This window comes from Oryzias latipes, chromosome 2, assembly GCF_053564925.1.
Source record: "Oryzias latipes strain Hd-rR chromosome 2, Olatipes_Hd-rR_3.1".
NCBI lineage: Eukaryota > Metazoa > Chordata > Actinopteri > Beloniformes > Adrianichthyidae > Oryzias > Oryzias latipes.
In genome coordinates, this window is record NC_136238.1 from 29922285 (window position 1) to 29944857 (window position 22573).

At 40.3% G+C, this 22573-nt stretch overlaps 1 protein-coding gene and 1 long non-coding RNA gene across 2 annotated transcripts in view; both read left to right on the plus strand.

Annotated features, from left to right (window-relative positions):
• Window positions 1–22573, plus strand: part of LOC144986832 (NACHT, LRR and PYD domains-containing protein 12-like) — a 457161-nt gene that overhangs the window by 423961 nt on the left and 10627 nt on the right. The window contains exon 8 of the mRNA XM_078935135.1: window positions 20563–20739. Coding sequence (XP_078791261.1) covers window positions 20563–20739 — 177 coding nt within the window. The remainder of the gene's footprint in view (window positions 1–20562; window positions 20740–22573) is intronic.
• On the plus strand, window positions 1436–17282 carry LOC144988231 (uncharacterized). Its single transcript, XR_013652074.1, has 4 exons — window positions 1436–3955; window positions 4104–4165; window positions 4967–5062; window positions 5554–17282. It is a non-coding gene; the product is annotated as an uncharacterized LOC144988231 (long non-coding RNA).

Here is a 22573-nt window from a genome sequence, read left to right on the forward strand (position 1 = left end):
CAAACCTGTGTGGAGGTCAAAGTTCATGAGAAAGTCTCTGTTGGAGCTTTGAGAGGAAGAATTCATGTCTTTCTTTTTTTTTCTCCTCATTCTCTGATTCGTCTTTTTTTTTCTTGATGTTTCCTGAAGTGTAGAAACAGGAAGTTTGTTGTTTCTTTGTCAAAGTGACTGAATGGAAATGTTGCTGCTGCAGCTCCATGTCTCCACCTGGTGGAGGGAGAGCAGAAGTGCAGCAGCTGAAGGCAGCTTCCTCTGCCTCCCACTGCTGTCTGACTGCATTCACCTGAACCTGAGAGGAAACACAAGAGAAGAGCCAATCAGTGGAGGAGCAGCTGATCTGTTGGTGAAGGAGGATCAGAGCTGATGATGAGGAGGGTTTCCTCTGCAGGTGAAGGTGGAAGGTGTGTGTGAGCTGATGTGGATCCAGTGAATCCAGCAGCATGGATCAGTGGGAGGAACCACAGGAGGAAGCCCCTCCCTCTAAAAGCAGAGATGGTAACCATGACAACCAGAGCAAAGCTCAGAGGTGAGATGAACATCTCCAACTGTCCATGATCTTCTCCATGTCAGAGCTCAGGACTCACACCAGCAACCTTCATTCTTCACAGGAACCAACCTGGACCTGGACCTGGACTTGAACCTGAACCTGAACCTGGACCTGGACCTGGACCTGGACCTGAATCTGGATCTGAATCCAGCCGTGGGTCCAACAAGAGGCGCAAGTCAATGGTTTCACCTCCTGACTTCAAAGCCATCCATCCAGCAGAGGAACAGTGAGTGTTTGTCAGAGTTTTTGGAGGCTGGATTCTAGTTCAGATGATCAACAGTTTTCAGATGAAGGACTTGAGGTCTGGTTCAGTTCTGGATCTCTCTGATCAGACTCACTTGGAGCATCATGTGTGTGATGAGATCTTTTCAGTTGAGTCTTCTGAGAGTCTCTGAGAGACATCAGAGATGTTGGAGAAGAAAACATGCTGACTGCTGACTCTGACTGACAGCAGCTCCAGTCTAATGAGAAGAATCACTGCAGACTCCTAGGATTCAGATTTTCATGCTTTCCAAACATCACATTGTTCTAGTTTGACTTTCTGCTCTCAGAATTTCTACATTTCTACATGGAGAATTGGAATCAGCTTTTCTAGAAAAAAGTCTGGATTGACTGACAGAAAATGCTGAAAGCTGGAAACTGTTGATCCAAACATGTCATGTTATTCCAGACTAAACAGCTCAGTCTGTGTTCATGTCAAAGTCCATCAGCTGTTCATGAAGAAGCAGATCCTCCAACACTCTGATGGTTTGGTGTTTGCAGAGGTCAACAGGTCACGCAGAGAGTCCAGTCTGCAGCCTCCAGCTGTGGATCCATGAAGAGTGACCGGTCCAAACGTCATCCTCCAACCTTCAGAACTGAACCAGGACCTTCAGACTCCAGGTAAGAAGCAGTTTCTAGTGAACAAAGCAGAGTTCAGCTCTCAGCAGGAACAACAATGTTCTCATCAAGAACATCAGCTGATCCATCCAGGAAGGTCAACCATCTGCTGTGAGCGCTTTAGGTCTGAGAGGAAAGAAAAGAGTTGGACAACTCTGGAGGACACAAAGCTCAGTCTGTGAGGATGAAGCAAACAGCTGAACTTTTCTCTGAGCTCAGTCCAGACATGAGCTCCAAACACAGCTAACAAATAATGATTCTTAACCAAACCTTTGTCTTAGAGCGCCAACTATTGGGCTGCAAAAAAAAAAAAAACTGGTCTGAATCTGCGGGACCTGAATGCAGCCTCCCACCACTTGGTGGCAGTGATAGTTCAGTCAGTGTAGCTGGGTAGAAAAAATGTGTCCAAATTCCAGCCCTAATCTCTAACTACTAAAAATATTGAATACTAAATACTTTTTTATTTTAAATGGTGAATATCACCGATTTCAAGAATTGAAAACATTATAGGATCGTTTTGTGATGACTATTTATGATTGCACTGTTCTTAAGACGAAAACATTTATATTTGATCAAAATACATTTAAAAACATTTTCTTTGCAAAAAATGTTCAGATGCATTGTGGTCTATTTGTAAGAACTGTAGGAGGTTTGAATGTAGAATGAGGGGGGAAAAAAAAAGATTAGAATATTCCAGGGCTAGAAGGATGAAGTGAGAGCACACATGACACCAAAGAGGACCTGTGCTTTACCACAACAACAAATTATTTACTATAAAACATGAATATTCACTGAGGTGAAGTTTAAATACTAAAAACATATGGGAACAGTTCTAAAAATCCCAGGAAAGTTTAAAACGGGGTAAAATGAAGCTTTATTGGGGGAGGTCACAGATCCGGAACAGAGCGACGTCTCCTCCCAGCAAGACTTTGTCCCCGGAGTCGGTGTCTCACGTTAATGGTCAGGTGATTCCCTAATCACAAGCACCAGGACCTGTAAGCAGAGGCACCTGCCGTACCAGAAGCAACAGGGCCGCTATGAGGGGCCGTATAAGACATTATTTATTCTGAACCATTCACATTCATACATTCTTGCTCTCACAGTCATATATACTCTCTTTCGCATACATATATTCTCTTACGCATCCATATATTCTCTCTCTCACATTCATACATTCTTGCTCTCACAGTCATATATACTCTCTTACGCATTCATATATTCTCACTTGCACATCCATATATTCTCTCTCTCGCATGCATATATATTACTTTACACATACATACATTCTCACTCTCATTGTCACTCTTAAAAAAGAATGTATGTATGTGAAAGACAAGTATATATGAACGTGTGAGGAAGAGTTTATATGTGTGTGTGAGAGAGGAGTATGCATGAAACGGAAGTGAGTTTGCATGAAAAGGAAGGCACTTTGAATGAAAAGGAAGGCACTTTGAATGAAACGGAAGGCAGATGATTTCTCGTGCTCTGATTGGACGAGAGGCCGCCACCTCCCATTTTGAACACACTCTAAACCCTATCACTTGTACTGACTCATAACTATTAAGGTTACACAACTTAAATGTCATTTTGTAGTTGATTCAACTATAAAGTATTAAGCTCTATCAAGATTTTTTCAAATTTAACTTAACAGTGCTAAATATTTTAAAGCTTATTTGTATCTAGCACTCAAAAATTTTAAGATCCCTGAAGTAGCGTCATGACGTCATCACGTACTGGTGGGAGGGTCTTTCGTTTTCTCTACGTTAGCTCAGGTGGCCATGTTGGATTTGCCGAATGCGAGTATGCGACGTTTGAAATTGAAAGTCGAGCATTTTATTTTTCTGCAAAGCGTTGCGATTTCGTCCCGCTTCAAGACGCCCCAACCTCGTTTTTTTTTCCATCCGCCTCATCGCTGATGGTGCCGTCTTGTCTTCAGCCCTGATTTAATTTGGTAAGTATCGTTCATGGTTTATTTTGAATGAATGCTTTAAAAATGCTCTTATACTACCGTAAATGTGGTTTACTGTTGTTTAAACATATGTGTGTTATGATTGTTTTAGAGATTAATGTGGAAATGTATACATGATTAGTTTGTCATAGCAGACGTATGGCGAGCCAAACCCAAAATGCATTTCTGCCCGTAAGTTACGACAGTGATGAGTTGTTTTTTTTTTTCAGAGGTAGAAATGATCTGTTATGCTGCAATCACACTAAACGTGATCTGCGTGTGAAATTCGCGTTGGAGGCCTCTGTCTGTGGCTAAAGTTTGCTGCTGGACATTTGTCCAAAAATGTCACTGAAAGCCTCTAACGGTTGTGTGGGAGGAGCTACCGCCAACAGCTTTAAGCCTGGTTGCTACATGGAAGCATTGGGTTTTGAATGCAGCTTTAAGCTTTTATAAATCACTGATCTCCGTTATAAAAAAGGTTTTTGTAAAAATAAATTAATCAACGTGCTCGTGTTGTGTTCAGGTACCGAACTACAGAGTGTTCAGTGTTTCACCTCCAGGTAGACGCCAAGGCCAGCCAGGTAACTTGTCTCCTGATCAGTTATTTGTCTAGAGCTATTTTAAAAAAACAAAAAATGCAATGGGTTGTGTAGTGCAATAAATGTTTTTTGATCAGAATATAATTGAAACATTTTTTAACATTGAAAAATCTCTTTTGGACTTTTTCAGATACTGAACTTCAGAAAGTTCACCAGAAAGTCACCATTTCACCAGAAAAGAGGTGTCAGTAGGTGAGTTTTATACTTATTTAATACATTCATCCTGAACTATTACCATTATTAGATTTATACGGCAGCATGGAAACATTTATGCACATTTTAACTAGCCAAAGGTCTAAATAGAGCTGAAATTATTTACAATTTAACTAAACATATTTAGATTGCAGGCTGAAGGTGGCACAATGGAATGGAGGTGCAAGTTGTGTTCTGTTACTTTGGCACTATGCAGTACTACATATAATACTGCAGTACTACATAGCCAAAGTGTTTCCACTGCCATGTATGTGGAGACACTTTGGAATATTGTCATGTCTTTATGACAGTATATTACAATAATAAAATGATGTTGCATTAGCACCATTCCATCATTTGAAACCATGAAAACTCATCTGTCAAGATCTGAAATGGATTTATGTAGAGTAGATGCAGTCAGAGGAAATTGTGCAGTTTTTACATGTTTGTGTAACTTAAAGCTGCCCTTTTCTGAGACTAAGTCCACCAAAACAGACAGGAACTGGCCAGCTTGGTTAGGATTTATGACCTCCAGGTGAATTTCTAATGTGCATAATTCAAAAACGGATAAAAAATCATTTGTAAATAGCTGTAAGAAGCCAAGGTGTAACTTGCCTTAAAAATGACTTTGGGTCTTTGACCTGAAGTGGATCATGACATGACTGTATTGTCCTCTTACTAGAAATAGACATCTAGAAAAGGTATCATTTTATTATTTCTTAAAGTTCCTTAAATAAATATTGGAAGTGTTTGCTCTGCATTTGCTTCAAAGTTAATGGATATTTCTTTTTATTCTTTTAGGACCAGCGTGACGTGAACATGAGACGGGCACTTGTCCTCCTTGCACTTCCTGTTTATCTGCATGAAGATGCCTCCAACTTCTTCAAGACCTGTACAGTAAGTGCAAACGACTCCCTGTCAATGCTTTTCTCTAATCCTTTAATATTGATTGAGATTTTATTGAGTGACATAATAAATAGGGCAATTGTTTGTAGTTTGTAAACTGAGTGATATTTTTAAATGGTTTTAAAAATGAGACGGAAGATGAAAGGCGAACATCAGGGACTCCTGATTGGAAGGAGTGGGAACCTTTTCGTTTACCTTTTCTGCTCCTGATCCATCATTATATGAATAAAGAAAAATGAAGCTTTAGTCTTAAATTATTTTATAAATGTCCTCCTTCAGAAAAATGCTAAAGAACTTTTTAAAAACACAATTTTAATTGGAGTTGGTCCTTAAAACATCATAGCCAGTTGATTAAAAGCTAACAATGCTAGCATGAAAAGATTCCCATTGACAGATGGCAGGAATGTCAGTTTTGGACATTAGTGTGATGAATATCTTTGAGGGTCTGAACTCATCTGTGTTTTTTGTTTTGTATTTTCCAGAATACCAGACCTCACAGACACTTCTGTGGGTATCTTCTCAGTTGTCGTGGTGACGTTCCTGATGCTGCCGTCAGTGGTCCCACACATCTGGCTGACTAATCTCTTCTACTCTTCGGGGACATCTATGCTCTGGACCTACAGCACCCCAAAAAATTTGAACCTGCCTTCATATTTATTCAGAATGCTGTCTTGAGCCTTGAGGACAGCAAACCACTGAAAGGACATTAATTGACGCTGAAGAATGTTTCGTTGAGTGAGTCTTCCAGAATGGACTATTTGTTGGTTTAAGTGTTATGTAACTAATGTGTTTTGTTGTGATCATTTGCTTTTTCTGCCGTACAATACAAAACCAACTCTTTTTGCCAATATGTTGTGTGGCACTCTTATAATGCAGTTTTATTGCACTGATTGTTTCTTCATCCTCTTGATATTTGTGCTTTTTTTTTTAAAGAGCAATTAAAAAAAGTGTATTAAGCAATCACTATTGTGTGGCTTTCACGTTTGTTGGTTTTTATCAATGTTAGCCTTTAAAATGTAGTGGGGCAGTATCAATATCTCTGTTTAGAATACATTTTAAGCTAAAGAATTTTAAATATTTTCAATGCTATACATTTAATGAGTTAAAGAATTTATAAAGCATTTGAGTGAATTTTACATATTTTATGAGTTGAATAATATAAAAATATAGTTAGTTAAAGCGTTTTTTAGTTGGAAAATATTAAAAACTTTAAGTAAATAATCTCTCTTTTATAAATTGAGGAATCTTAATATTTTTTATATGAAATAATACAAATGTAAGCCAACTGACAATATGAATTTTAATAAATGTTAACTTAAAAGTTTTAATAATATAACTTAACTGTTGCGTAATCTGTTACACAATAATTTTTAAGTTCAGTCAACTCGCTAGGGATTACAGTGCAGACGCTAACATGAACCAGCAAGAAATACCAAATTAACAGACTTGTGGTGTGGAAAGGTATGTTTTTCAGCTAGCAGGAATAATCAAACTATCCGTTCTCTGTTTCAAAATGAGATTGCCACAAAACCGTATGTTATCTCATACTGGAACAGCTTTGGATGTAGAATTCAATGGGAAAAGGTTTGGACCCTGCCACAAAAGTATTTCATCACCAATAAAATCAGAGAAATTTCTTTCAAAATTCTTCACAAATTTTATCCAGTGAAACATTTCTTTACTAAGTTTAAAAAAGATCTGGACATAAACTGTTCATTCTGTCATTCCTCACCAGAAACTGTGCCTCATCTTTTTTGGTTTTGCTATTTCACTCAACTATTTTGGAAAGATGTGATACATTTTATAAGAACTCATCTATGTGAAGATTATAGATTATTTTACGAGCATATTATTTTTGGATATTTTACACAAGGAAGACTTAATGCAGAAAAAATATATGTAGTTAATTTACTTATAATTATGGCTAAATACTTTATACACAAATGTAAATATGCCAACAAAAAAAACGTGTTTTATGTTTTTCAGAAAGAAATGGTTTTGTATGTGAACAGTATTAAATCTTCCACTAACAAAAAAGCTGTCAGAACAGTTGAAACATGGTCTCTCCTGAAACTTTAACAGATTCCTTTGCCTTATTATTTTTGTTTTCTTTTTGCATAACCTGTTTTACATGGTTATCATTATGTTTTTTTTGTTCATTCTCATGGCGAACGTGAAGATTGTATATTGCACACAGTGGAGTTTTGTGTTTGGTATTTTGTATGTGCAAGATATTGTTAATAAAGTTTATTTAAAAAAAAAAACGAACCGGCAAGAAGTAGCCACGGGGGTCCTGCTGCCATCGGAACCTTAACAAATATTTCATCTCCACCTCACCGTTGCCTTTTTTAAGAAATGACAGCTGGTTTTCCCACATTTATATGTAGTTATGGATCGAAAACAAGAGGAATTTGTTTTAATGTAAATGCGTGTTCCGGCGTCTACAGGAAGTGTCGCCAATAATTCACGCAAAGGCTCATGGGGGCTAGGAATAAGGTGGATACGGATTTTCTGTTTCGGTGGCACTTCTATTACCATTATTGGTATTTGAGACATTCCTTTGTGTCTCTAGAGATGCAGACAGATTTGTGACCACTTGAGGTGAAGATAAAATATTTCTTAAGGTTCCGATGGCCTTCTTATTGGTTCATGTTAGCGTCTGTTCAAAATGGAAGGTGGCGGCCTCTCGTCCAATCAGAGCACGAGAAATCATCTGCCTTCCGTTTCATGCAAAGTGCCTTCCTTTTCATTCAAAGTGCCTTCCTTTTCATGCAAAGTCACTTCCGTTTCATGCATACTCCTCTCTCACACACACATATAAACTCTTCCTCACACGTACATATATACTTGTCTTTCACATACATACATTCTTTTTTAAGAGTGACAATGAGAGTGAGAATGTATGTATGTGTAAAGTAATATATATGCATGCGAGAGAGAGAATATATGGATGTGCAAGTGAGAATATATGTATGCGAAAGAGAGTATATATGACTGTGAGAGCAAGAATGTATGAATGTGAGAGAGAGAATATATGGATGCGTAAGAGAATATATGTATGCGAAAGAGAGTATATATGACTGTGAGAGCAAGAATGTATGAATGTGAATGGTTCAGAATAAATAATGTCTTATACGGCCCCTCATAGTCAACTGCAATGCAGAGGGCTTTCCGGGTGAGGCGGGTTTTGTAGATGTCCTGGATGGAGGGGAGGGGGGCACCGATGATCCTCTCAGCTGCCCTCACGATGCGTTGGAGGGACTTACGGCAGGACACGTTCCAGGCGCCATACCACACCGTGATTCAGCTGGTGAGGATGCTCTCCACACGTGTGCATGATGGGGGGAGGGACTTTTGCTTTCTTGAGTTTACGGAGGAAGTAGAGACGCTGCTGTGATTTCCCAGCTAGTGATGCGATGTTCTCGGACCAGGAGAGGTTGTCTGTGATGTGCACACCCAGGAACTTAGTGCTGCTCATTCTTTCCACGTAGTGTTGTTGATGGTCAGAGGAGCATGCTGAGTGTGCGCTCTCCTGAAATCCACCACCATCTCCTTCGTCTTCTCCACGTTCAGGAGGAGATTATTGTCTCTGCACCAACCGGCTCACCTCGCTCCTGTAGTTTGTCTCATCGCCGCTCCTGATGAGACCCATCACTGTGGTGTCGTCAGCAAACGTAACGTAAATGTTGGAGCTGTGTGTCGGAGTGCAGTCATGGGTCAACAGGGTAAAGAGGAGGGGGCACAGCACACATCCCTGGGGAGCCCCCGTGTTCAAGATGATGGTGCTGGATGTGTTGCTGCCGACTCGCACTGCTTGTGGTCTCCCCGTCAGGAAGTCTAGCAGCCAGTTGCACAGAGGTGTGTTGAGCCCCAGCTAAGCCCGTTTGTGAGTGAGCTGCTGGGGGATGATGGTGTTGAATGCTGAGCTGACATATGAACAGCATCCTGACATATGAGTCCTTATTCTCCAGGTGGGTGAGTGAAGAGTTAAGAGCAGTTGAGATGGCATCCTCTGTTGAACGGTTGGACCGATAGGAAAACTGAAATGGGTCCAGGGAGGGGGGCAGGGCAGACTTGATGTGCCGCATGACTAGCCATTCGAAGCTCTTCATGATGATTGTAATCGGAAGAAGTTTTTCTGGGCCCATGTACACCGTTGCATTCTAATCTGACCATTGATGCGATAAAAATATTTTGCACAGGTAACAGTGGCAGTCAGTCAGCGGGACAACCCTGCTACATGGTAATCCTGGTAATTTCTTTCTCTTTCTTTGACTGAGTTTGGAAGCTTGCTGTCCCGCGTTGACACAAGAGGTAAAAAACAAAACCAGAGAACCTGATGTATAAATATTGTCTCCATTTTCCGGTTCCGGGTTACAGCAGCAGGACGCGTGGCGTGCCTCTCTGCGATTACAACTATCTTCAAATTACTTAAAAGTTGATTTTTCTCCAAAAAAGAGAGCTGACCATGCCCCCGAAGAAACCCCAGGAATATGAAGAACTCAAGAAGTCTCTTGACATTATTTAAGAAACGCTGAAAAGTTTTATGGATCAAGTGTCGGCTAAGCTAACGCCACTATGGGAGATGATGGAAGAGTTCCGAAGATTTCGGGCTCAAAACGAGCAGCGAGAAAACCGGGTCGAGATTCTGGAGAAAAGACTGGACGATGTGGAACAGCAAGTAAGGATGAATAATGTCATTCTCACTGGAGTACCAATCAAGCCTCGAGCTAGCACTACTAATGCTAGCACTAGTGTAGCTGGCAGTGCTACTAATACGGAGTTCGGTGGAGAGTCTCTGGAACAGCAAATACATTCATTTCTCACATCTAAAGGGATTTCCCTGGATATCAATACCATCGAGACCTGCCACCTGCTCCCCAGGAGAAAGGAGACGGATAAACCAGCGATCCTCATTAGGTTTGTGAATCTCAAACACAAGCTAGCTCTGATGAATCAGCGCAAAAATCTCAGAGGGTCTGCTGTTTATCTGAACGACCATCTGACCAGAAGAAATGCTGAAATCTCAAAACATGCACGGCTTCTCAGGAAACGTAAGCAGATTGAGAACACTTGGGTCAAAGGCTGCAGGATTTATGTCAAACCGCTCGGTCCAGAGGACCGATCCAAGGTTCTGGTGGTGAACACCATGAAGGACTTTGAGAAGTGCTTGATTACGGTTGTCTGAAACAACGTGGAGTAATAAACCAAAGAGCCAAATAATTTCAAGAAATATGACACCAGGAATCATCACTTTCTCCATCATCTGACGTCACCTGAATAACAGCAGAGTTCTGACCTGCAGACAACTTGACCTCAACTTTCACCGCAGCTGATATCAGCTGAAGAAGGATATGGACCTGGATCTAATGTCTGCAGACATAACATGGAAGAGAACTATAAACTCTGTTTTGAACCCAGGAGTTCAGCTGTTATCAGTAAAAGAAGAAATACCAACCTTGGACAATCGACAGTTATGGACCCTTTTTATTTTTCCCCAACAGCATTACTTTATTATATAAAAAAAAATAAAAAAAAATAAAAAAATATATAAAAAGAGTAAAACAAATGATTAATCACTTTTGAAAATTGTTAAATTGATTGACTTTTGATGATATTACTTCACTAGCTCCTAAAATTGATAAATTGATTCAAAAATCTTTCCTAATGTAGGAGGTCTAGAAATCCTCATAACATAACATGATCACTATAAATCCTTCGTCAAACCCTGCGTCATATCTGACAAACTTTGGACTTCTGAACATTAGATCCCTGGCTAACAAATCGTTTACTTGCCAGGACTTCATTACTAGCAATAAATTAGATTTTCTAATGCTAACAGAATCCTGGCTTAGGGATGGAGACTGTGTTCCCCTAATAGAGTCCTCCCCGCCCAATTTCTCCTTCTTTACCAAACCCAGACCCTCAGAGAGGGGTGGGGGACTTGCCATTCTATACAACAATAATTTTAACTGCACTTCAGCCACTTTTGGTGATTTTAAATCTTTTGAGTCTTTATATTTTTATATAACTGGTTTGAGTAAAGTTTTATGTATTCTTATTTATAGGCCCCCCAAATCAACCTCTGGTTTTATTGAGGAGTTTGCTGAACTTCTCTCCCTGGTTATGCCAAGACATGATAAAGTTATTATTGCTGGAGATTTTAACATCCATGTGTGCTGCCCAGATAATCTACTAGCAAGGGAATTTTTAAACATCATTGATTCTTTTAACCTGGATCGAGCTATCACTGGATCAACCCATATCAAAGGTCATACACTAGACATAATTTTAACATGTGGGATCTCAGTCCCCAATGTGTCATGTATGGATTTTATCATGTCTGACCATAAGTGCATTTTATTTTCTCCAGAACTAAATGGTAATCCTCCTGAGTCTAAGGCTAATTTCATGTACTCACGTGTCTTCAACTCATCTACTGCAGCAAATTTTGGAAATATTTTCTCGGCCCCTTTGGTTTTAAATTCTGATGCAAACAGTATTTTATCAAATTTTAACTCAGCAACTGCACGCATCCTGGACCAAATTGCCCCTTTCAGGTTGAGAAAAGTCCAAAATAAAAATATGCCTTGGATGACTGACAGTATTCGCAACTCGAAAAGAATTTGTCGCAGAGCTGAGCGCAAGTGGAAAGCTTCTAAATCATCTGTGGACTTAGAAACCCTGAAAAACCACATGAATAATTTTAACCGTCAAATGAAAAAGGCAAGATCAGACTACTTCTCACAATTAATTAATACCAATAGAAATAATCCCAGGGTACTTTTTAAGGTCATTAATCAGCTAAGTGAAGCCCCACATACTAGCAATTTACCGACTTCCCCAGTAATCTGTGAGCAATTTGCAAATCATTTTATTAACAAAATTTCTAACATTAGGTCTCAGATATCCATTACCAAATCTCTGTCACCTCCTTTTCTGCCAACTCCACCTGCAAGACCCACAGTGATCTTTGAAGACTTTCAGGCAATCTCCCCCAACACTCTTTCTGAGATTGTTTATAAAATGAAACCATGCCATTGCTCTCTGGACATTATGCCAGTTAGATTTTTTAAAGAAATATATGGATCTGTTAGCTCCCACATACTGTTCTTAATGAACACATCTCTTTCAACTGGCACAGTCCCAAATGATTTTAAGGCTGCTATGATTCAGCCACTATTGAAAAAACCCTCCCTGGACCCAAGTTGCTTTGAGCATTACAGACCAATTTCAAAACTACCTTTTTTGGCTAAGATCCTGGAAAAGCTAGTAGCTGAGCAGGTAATTTCCTTTTTAAATAAAAATAAATTATTTGAGACCCTTCAATCTGGGTTTAAGGCCAACCACAGCACAGAGACTGCCTTGCTGAGAGTAATGAATGACCTTTTAATGGCTGCAGACTCAGGAAAAATATCGATTTTAGTTCTTTTAGATCTCAGTGCAGCATTCGATACAGTGGACCACTCCATTTTATTACAACGTTTAAAATCTTGGGTTGGGTTTTCTGGCACAGTTTTTAACTGGTTTTATTCTTATTTATCGGACAGGTTTTTTAATGTTTTCATCGGCAATTCTTGCTCATCCAAGGTGAAAATGACATGTGGCGTTCCCCAGGGTTCGGTACTGGGACCTCTGCTATTTTCAATTTACATGTTACCACTGGGGGAGATAATACGCCAACATAACCTTAATTTTCATTTTTATGCCGATGATACGCAACTGTACTTATCTTTTAAACCTGGTGACCTTGGTCTTTTAAATAATCTCAATAGCTGCATTGCTGATATTAAAACCTGGATGGCCCAAAATTTTCTGCAGTTGAACATGGACAAAACTGATGTGATTATTTTTGGTTCAGTTGAGGCCCGACATGGTGTGGCTTCGAAATTGGAGTCTCTATCGAACAATGTCTCTTCAAGCTGCAGAAATCTGGGGGTGATTTTTGATACTGATCTTAATCTGGAGACACATGTTAAATCAGTGGTCAAATCTTGTTTCTGGCAACTACATAGGTTATACAGGATAACCCCCTTCCTATCAAAAAAATGTCTTGAGATGGTGATTCATGCTTTCATTTTTTCCCGTTTGGACTATTGTAACGCACTCTACACATGCCTTTCACAGCAGAGTGTGTATCAACTCCAGTTAGTCCAAAATGCTGCCGCCAGACTCATAACTGGAACCAGAATGAGAGACCACATCACTCCAGTTTTAGCGTCTTTGCACTGGCTCCCAGTCCGTTTTAGAATAGATTTTAAGATTTTATTGATTGCTTTTAAAGCACTCTGTGGTCTGGCCCCTAAATATATAGCCGATCTCCTCACTCCTTATGTACCTGGTCGCAATCTTAGATCTTTGGCAAAAGGCCTTTTAACAATCCCACAATCTAGATTGAAGACCAGGGGAGATAGGGCCTTTGCTGTAAGAGCCCCAACACTCTGGAACAGTCTCCCTGAAGAGATCAGGCTCGCTGGGTCCCTACCAGTATTTAAGTCCCTTTTAAAAACTTACCTCTTCAGGTGTGCTTTTAATGATTTTATTGGTTCTTAAATCTAAACATTGTATTTTATTGATTTTATTGATTTTATCGATTTCATTGTTTTCTTGATTTTATTGATTTTACTGATTTATCTATTTTATTGATTCTAACCACTATCACCATCTCATATGTGTGCTGGTTTTATTTCTCCATACTGGAAACTGTTTTTAACACTGATTTTGTCTCATATTAATTGTACAGCACTTTGTAATCTGGATTTCGAAAAGTGCTATATAAATAAAGTTTATTATTATTATTAATGTAGCATAACTTTGCACATGTTTTAACTTTTGATACTTGATGAAATTTTGCTTTGAAAATTCCTGAAACAGTGTTGTGTCTATTTTACTGGTATAGTATTATTTTTTAAAGCATATGAATGACTTTTAAAAGTAACATAATTTGCATATATTTCAGATGCTGCATTTGCCATGTTAATTTCTAGAATAGTTATTTTTGACATAGTACTTAAGTAATTCATCTTTGGCATGTGCCTTATTGATACCTTATTCTTAATTCTGTCTGATAAAACCTAGGAACCGGATATTGATAAATCATGTAATATAATGGTTATAGTATAACGGGGTGGAATTATATAAGTTCGCTTCCTTCCACTCCCTTTCAAGCAATATTTATTAAATATGTCAAATTATCCTAAGTTTGATTAGTTACCGTATGAATGTATAACTGATGTTTATATTGCTTTTGTGTATAACTTCTATTTGATTGCTTGAAATAAACCATTTCAAATCAAATCAAATCCATGGAAATAAAAAAAAAAAAATGAAGGTTCAGGAGGCCCGAACAAGCTGGTTCTGCTTTCCGCAGCGGGTCTCTGTCTGGCCGTAAGCTCGCCTCCCGGGAGCCGCCACAGTGATGGCGTGTAAAGGAGACCTTGATGTGACGAAAGTATGAATCTGTAAGCACAGACAGCTGAGCTGTGTTAGATAACCTCCCCATGGTCCGCAGTCATAGAAGGGTCGGGCGGTTTTTTTGTTGGGTCTGACGGTTTTCAGGTGACTTTTGGGCTGGAAAACTGGGACACTATCTAGGAATCCTGCCCAAAGAACGAGAATTGGGTGTATTTCAACGGGAACTTCAAGACATGGATGACCGGCGCTTAAAGAAAGCTCCTCTGTCGTTCACAGGAACCCTCAAACTAGAAAAACAGAGTCGTCCATGTTTGCATCTTCTGCAGCACACAGATTGTTTGTCTCTATGTGATCCTCTAATGTCAGCAAAGCAGCAGATATCGCAGAGATATGTCATCTTTCTAACTGGAACACCACAGAGCGGGTATCCAGGAATATGAGTCAATTTTCAGAAAACAGCCAATGAGCATTTAGATCCCACCCACTTTCACTGATTGACAGACAGAATCATTGTGCTGGAAGAGCTCATCATGAAATAAATAAGTCATTCTGAAAAACAGCAATGTGAAATAAAAACAAAGCTACTTTGGAAAATACTTAGAAATCTGAATTTTAAAAAAAAGACAGAATTATAATAATATTGAACATGGTTAAAAGGAATATTTTAAAATGCTGTTATAAAATAATAAGCAGGTTTTTAAAGCAAAATGAAATATATTTAAAAATATAATGGCTAATTTAAAATCTGTGTGCCAGTTTTTCACAATTTCATGATCTTTTGATATATTTATGAGAGATTTATTGGTTGATTATTTGCATGAGGTCATATTTTTTTTTTAACTTGTCCTGTCCAACAGCTGGGCAGGCAGATGAGAGCAGTTAAAATTGGCAGGTAGGGCACTAAGGGGACATCTCCTGATTACTCACAATGATGTCCCCTTACCCTCCCTAACAAGGGCCCTACATGTCTAAGGTGCAAATAAAACCGAAAGAAGGGGGGCCCACTCCATACGGCAACCATAGGAGGGGGGCCACTGCCAAGTAGCCCCCCCCAAGGCGCATCGCAGGCTAAACCCCCCACCCCCTCACCCTAATATGAGGTTATATGAGGAAGGGGGTAAGTTCATTAAATTTATTTATTTAATTATGAACAGTACAGGCCTCCATAGAAAACATGGTCTTTTTAAACTTTAACAGATTTTTTGCCTTCATTAATATATTTTTATTTATTTTTTACAATATTATTATGGCTTTTTGTCATTTTTGTTCATTTCCCTGGCAAATGTGAACATGTTGTCTTTTGCACAGAGTGTTCATGTGTGGTATTTTGTATGTTCAATATTTGTTAATAACTTTTATTTAAAGACAGGAAGTTGCAGACAGAGCACATGGTGACTTTTCCCTCCAGAGAGGCGGCTTCCAGTGTCTTCCAGGACACATTTGGATCAGAAAATGAGCTGGGATTGGTGAGTGGAGGAACTGCGGGTGAATAGCTGTTTTCTGGATGGGAAAGGACGGAGCGGGAGTCGGAGTGGAGGCTGTGGAGTAACGTAAATCACGCTGGTCAAATGGTGGAAGTGGAGTCGTCGTCTTTCTGTTCTCTCTGGATCTGACTGGATTATTGCAACAAATTCCATGTTTTCACAGAGCAACAACAGGCCTGCAAGGCTTTTTCTTGGCTTTAAGGTGCAGGTACCGGGACTAAACTGGACTGTGTGTGTGAGTGCGTGCATGAGAAAAGCTCTGAAACGGTTTCAATGTTTTACAGTTGGTCTTCTGTGCTTTACTTTGTTAGAAAGTAAAGGTGGTAATATGTGGGAAACTTTGATGGAGACATTTATTTTTCATTTGGATGGAAACGGGAGTTTTCTTTAGTCTAGAAATCAGGGGCTGCAACACAGACCCAAAATTGGGTGCACATCCTCTCTCATCATCCTTCAATTTCAATAAGTTCAAGTCCAGTACAGATTTCCTGTCAATCATCTTCATCCACACTGAGGGTCTCAGCTGTTTGGGAAGAAGTGCTGCCAAGTGTCCAGCAGTAAGAAAAAGACAATAGAAGAACCATTGATGGATTTACAGAACTGTAGAATCGGAGTCTTCTTTAGTGTTTATTAGTTATAATTCAACAGTGTCAACCAAACTGTGTTAACAGGGATGTTTAAATAAGAAAACAGTAGATATAGAAGACTGAATAAACAGAAATGTATTACTGGTTTATAAATAATAATAGAGTATAGTTAATAGTATGTTCCATACAAATGTATTGGCTCTCAAACACTCACAAGTTGCGTGTGTTGAAGTTGCGGCCCTCCCTCAGCTAGACCCTGCCTTCAGTAGCCCCCAGGTAAATTGAGGTTGAGACCCCTGGTCTAGATAGAGACAAAAAGGAGATATTTATGTTTTAGGATCACTGCTGTCATTTATTTGATACATTTTCACTTAATTGGAGGGTTCTATATTTTAGGTTAAGGAATTATACACATTTTTGCCCCAAATAAGTATTTAAATGTATTTTTTTCATAATAATAATCATTCATTTTATTTCAGACTCGTGTGTGTGTGGTCCATAAAAGAAGACAAACCATCCAGGTTTTTATCTTCTGAACTCAATGGATTAATAAATGATCATCACTAAACGCTCATTTCAAGTAGATTTTCACTTTGTGAAATCGATGACGTCATATTCACCGTTGAAATAAAAAGTAGTGATCCTGGTGTTAGAATTACTTCTAAAATCCAGGACACTAGATATTCCTGCACTAAAGCAGATTGAATTCTATTTAGCATATTATAGGAGTTTATGTTCATAATGACATATTCAGTTTTCTTTTTTTATGGACTTTATTTTATTGACAGCAGGTCAGTTTGTGCTATTTGTGTAATGATGAGAGGATCTTTAGTTGTTTGCAGACTGACTTGGAATATGAATCATCAACAGAATAAATGTGAAACATCTGCCAAGTGGAGTCACATCTCTTTCCCTTCCTCCCTGTGTCCTGACCGACCACCCCATCTTGTTTCCTGTTAAACTCCTCCCCCGAATCAGTGACACAGTCCTCCGTCTTCACAGCCCTCCTAACAAGGAGTTAGGGAGTAGGGCGGGAATTTGGACACAGCCTGTCTCTTTATTAATTTTTTGAAATCTGACATTTTTGAAATGAAAGCTTTTAATCTATTGGATTGTAAATATGTAGTCATTAATAATCGTTTGAAAATGCATTTTACAATTTAGGATTGAAAATAAAGAAAATACAATTTTATCTGACATTTTTTAAATCAAAGTTTTAAATCAAAGCAAATCTATTGGATTTAAATATTTAGTCATGAATAATTCCTGATGATCAATGACATTTCAATTCCTCGTCTGTTTTAACTTCATTTCAAGTCATTTCTAATCTATTGCATTTTCATTCATAGATAGATAGATAGATAGATAGATAGATAGATAGATAGATAGATAGATAGATAGATAGATAGATAGATAGATAGATAGATAGATAGATAGATAGATAGATAGATAGATAGATAGAGTACTTTATTAATCCCGAGGGAACTTGCATATCCATCCGATGCTGCTCAAATACACAAACATTCAATAGACATTTAAAGTAGTTGAGTAATAAATAGTCATGAAATCATAAAAAAGTCACACCCACTAAAAACAGAATAAAAGGAATAAAAATATAAGAGCAATAAAAACAAATTAAAAGAAGTAAAAGCAAAACCATAAAAGTGGTAAAAAGTAGATGCCCGTTTAGTGACTCCTCCTCATGCCCCCTCCCCTCCCAGCATCATTGAACAGTCTAATTGCACTCGGTGCAAAGGACTTCCTGAGTCTTTCTGTGGAGCATGGCAGAGAGCGAAGGCGGTCGCTGAATACGCTCCTCTGGTCACTGAAGAGTCCATGTAAGGGATGACCAGTGTTCTTCATGATGCTGTCGAGTTTGGACAGCATCCTCCGCTCTGCCACCACCTCCACTGTCTCCAGGCTCTGCCCCACCACACAGCCTGCCCTCCTGGTCAGACGATTCAGTTTACTTATGTCCTTTTTGTTTGCGCACCCCCCCCAACACACCACTGCATAGGACAGGGCACTTAAAACAATAGATTGATAAAATATCAAAAGGAGATCTGAGCAGACATTAAAAGAGGCGAGTCTTTTTACAAAGTACAACCTGCTCTGCCCCTTCATGTGTATGGAGTCAATTTTTTTACCGAACAGTTCAGCTTTTTGTCCAGGAGGACTCCAAGGTATTTGTAGTTGTCCACTACCTCCACCTCTGCTCCACCAATGAGGATGGGCTGAACCTCAGCAGGTGTTCGTCGGAAGGCCAGCACCATCTCCCTTGTCTTGGATGTGTTCAGGTGGAGGCAGTTTCGTTGGCTCCAGTGCACAAAGTCCTCCACCAGCTGTCTGTACTCCCCCTCCTCACCCTCTTTGAAACATGCCACAATTGCTGTGTCATCCGAGAACGTCAGTCATAGAAAATATTGAGTTCATCTGCCCTCTCCTGACTCCCACTTGCCGCACCGCCCCCTTTTTTGCTGCATCCAGTCCTGGTCTTCCTGGTGTCTTAGACCTCACGCAGGTTGTTATCCTTCAACTTCTGCTCTAGTTTCCTCCCGTGTGCTTCCTTGGCCTCCCTCATGCAGACTTTTAGTTCCTGTTGGACCCTTCTCATCTCCTCCCGATCTTTGCTCCTGAAAGCCCTCTTCTTCCTGTTCAGTACTGCCTTACCTTCCCTGGTAACCCAGGGTCTGTTATTTGAGAAACTCCTGACAGTTCTGACAGGCACCACCAAGTCCACACAGAAGTTCATATAGTCCGTCATGCAGCCCACAGCTCCTTCAATGTCATCTCCATGAGACCCAATCAGTTCACTCCAGTCCGTGCACTCGAAGCAGTCTCTGAGGGCCTCCTCAGCTCCAGCAGACCATCTCCTGACCTGTCTGGTGGTAGCTGCCTGCCTCTTCACAAGAGGGGTGTAGCTAGGCTGCAGGTGTATGAGGTTGTGGTCCGATTTTTCAGGGGGGGAGGGGCAGCTGAGTATGCGTCCAAAGTGTTTGCATACAGAAGGTCAATAGTTCTGTTATTTCGAGTGGGGCAATTGACATACTGGTGAAAGGTGGGCAGAGTAGTTTCCAGGGATACGTGGTTAAAATCACCAGAAATGATCATGAACGCCCCTGGGTGCTTGGACTGCAGTTCTGTGGTTGTGTTGTATGTTGTCTCCAGCCTGTGCTTCCGCTCTCGGAGGAATGTAAACACAGAGTGCGATGACGTGGGAAAACTCACGTGGGATGTAATAGGGTCTGATGCCCACCGCTAACAGCTCCAGATTACGGTCGCAGATCACCTTTTTGACGGTCAGATGATTCGGGTGACACCATCATCTTTTAGCATACAGGAAGAGGCCACCCCCCCTGCTTTTCCCGCTGGAGTCTGGGTGGCGGCCTGCTCTTACGGTGGTAAAGCCGGGCAGATCCACGTTAAAATCCGGCACATAGCTGGATAGCCATGTCTCGGTGAAAATGAGGAGACTGCTCTCCATGTAGCTGGTTGTGTCCTTATCAGTCCAGTCAGCTCGTCTGTCTTGTTGGACAGGGCGTTAACGTTTCCCATAATGACGGAGGGGATGAATGGTTTGAAACGCCGCCGGTTAGCCGCTTTGGCCTTCAGCTTTGCCTTGTGTTTACGACCAGCTCGGCATCCTCGGTATTTCCGCCTAAGCTCCGATGGAATAACATGACGGATACCAAGGTTTTTATGTTTCCTGAGCATCAGTAGTTCATTCCTAAGATAAACAATTCTACTAATGCTGGCTTGCATTAGACCGAACAGTCTAAAACGTACAAACATTCACACACAGAGTAACGGATGTGCAGCCTCGCGCAGGCGCAATAGAAATCTCATGATCATGTTTTTGGGTCCAAATCCAAAAGAAATGAGCAAACAGTGAAAATGTCATCTATCATTCTGTCATCAGGGCGGGTCCCACCTGACTGAATGGACCAAGTTCCTGGACCTCCAGCTACATCACTGCTCCTGAACACACTTTTCTGTCTGATTGCAGGTTGGAGAACTGCAGTTTGTCAGAGATCAGCTGTGAAGTTCTGGTCTCAGCTCTGAAGAAAAACCCGTATAATCTGACAGAACTGGACCTGAGCTGGAACTGGAACCTGCAGGATTCAGGAGTTCTTCATCTGTGTGGTTTTCTGGAGAGTCCAGACTGCAGACTGCAGACTCTGAGGTCAGTAAAGAAGCTGAACTCCCTGAAGGATGAGAAGAAAGGATCAGGTGAAGAACTTTCTGATGTTTCACTGAAAGATTTTCTGTCTACAGCCGTGTTTGAAACAAACTGATGATTGATTCAAAGAGGTTCATTGTGTCTATAGAATTATACTGCATTTTTAATTTATTTTTTATCAGACACTGGTTTGTTTTGTAATGTAAAACGTACCAACATGTTTTGGTGGAATGTCTTCCACCTTCATCAGGGTCGTCATCAGGTGGTGGTGTGTGACGTCTTTAAAAAACAGCTGATTGTGACTGAGGCAGAGTCACCTGTCAAACTTTGACAAGTGACTCCACCCCTTGATGTCCGTTTTTTGCTGGAGGATGTTGCTCCAGGTGTGGGAGAGCAGGAAGGCCCCCTCATCCCTGTTCATGGAAGTATGGGCTCGCTTTCCTCTCTCCACCGCCTCCATGATCCATCTGCGGTGTCTGTTGTCTTCAGTGCGGAGGACTTTGGCCTTTTCCCAGTCCATGATGTGGTTTTCCTGCTTGCAGTGGTCCGTTATGGCTGATTTCATATTTTCTTGAACTGCCTGTTGTCGTCTGGCTCTTGTTAGTATTTTGTTTGTTTCCTTTTCGCATTCTTTTTGATGTTCTGTTTTTCTTGTGATGAAGGTGCGTACTGTTTCTGTGTACGTTTTATTGCAGGTGTGACATGGGATTTCATAAATGACGTTGCATTTCTTATTTTGTTCGATCTTGTCTTTTGGGTGAACCAGTAGTTGCCTGAGTTTTTTATACGGTTTCACTGGGGTGCTGATGTGATATTTTTTTCATGGCCCTTTGGATGCATTCTGTTTTTCCTCTGATGTACGGCAATGTAACCATGCCTTTGTTTTCTGATTTCTTCGTTAGATTTTTCTTCTCTGCTTCCTTGTATTTCCTCTGCTCCACCTGTGTTTGTCCCTTTTTTATGGCCCATTGAGGATATTGACACCTGGTTAGTGCATTTTGTATGTGTTTTTTCTCCTCCGTTTTGTCTTCCCCGTCCATTACCAGTTCTGCACGATCAACGAACTGCAAGCAGGAAAACCACATCATGGACTGGGAAAAGGCCAAAGTCCTCCGCACTGAAGACAACAGACACCGCAGATGGATCATGGAGGCGGTGGAGATAAGAAAGCGAGCCCACACTTCCATGAACAGGGATGAGGGGGCCTTGCTGCTCTCCCACACCTGGAGCAACATCCTCCAGCAAAAAACGGACATCAAGGGGTGGAGTCACTTGTCAAAGTTTGACAGGTGACTCCGCCTCAGTCACAATCAGCTGTTTTTTAAAGACGTCACACACCACCACCTGATGACGACCCTGATGAAGGTGGAAGACATTCCACCAAAACATGTCGGTACGTTTTACATTACAAAACAAACCAGTGTCTCATAAAAAATAAATTAAATACGCAGTAAAATGATGATTGGTTCAGATTTTCTTCATCAATTGAATTGATTGTTCTGATGATTGATAGAAAACTGATCTGTTTCAATCAGGATCTCCAAACTATTCTAGAACACGGATCCATTTCATGTCAGAAAAATGTTCACAGATCGTCCTGCAGAAAGTTCAAGTTGGCGTCCAAATTAGTTTCAGCTTCCAGTTTTCAGAAAACCATTCAAAGGATTCTACAGAAAATCTATTTGAAGAAAATAGTTTGAAAAGATCTTTAAATATTGAATCTAGAACAGACACTTCCTTTGAATGTCACTAGTACAAAAAACACACAAAGAGTTCTTTGGTCACAGCATCATTCAGTCACTGAAAACCAGAAATGACTGCAGATTCATTTACCACT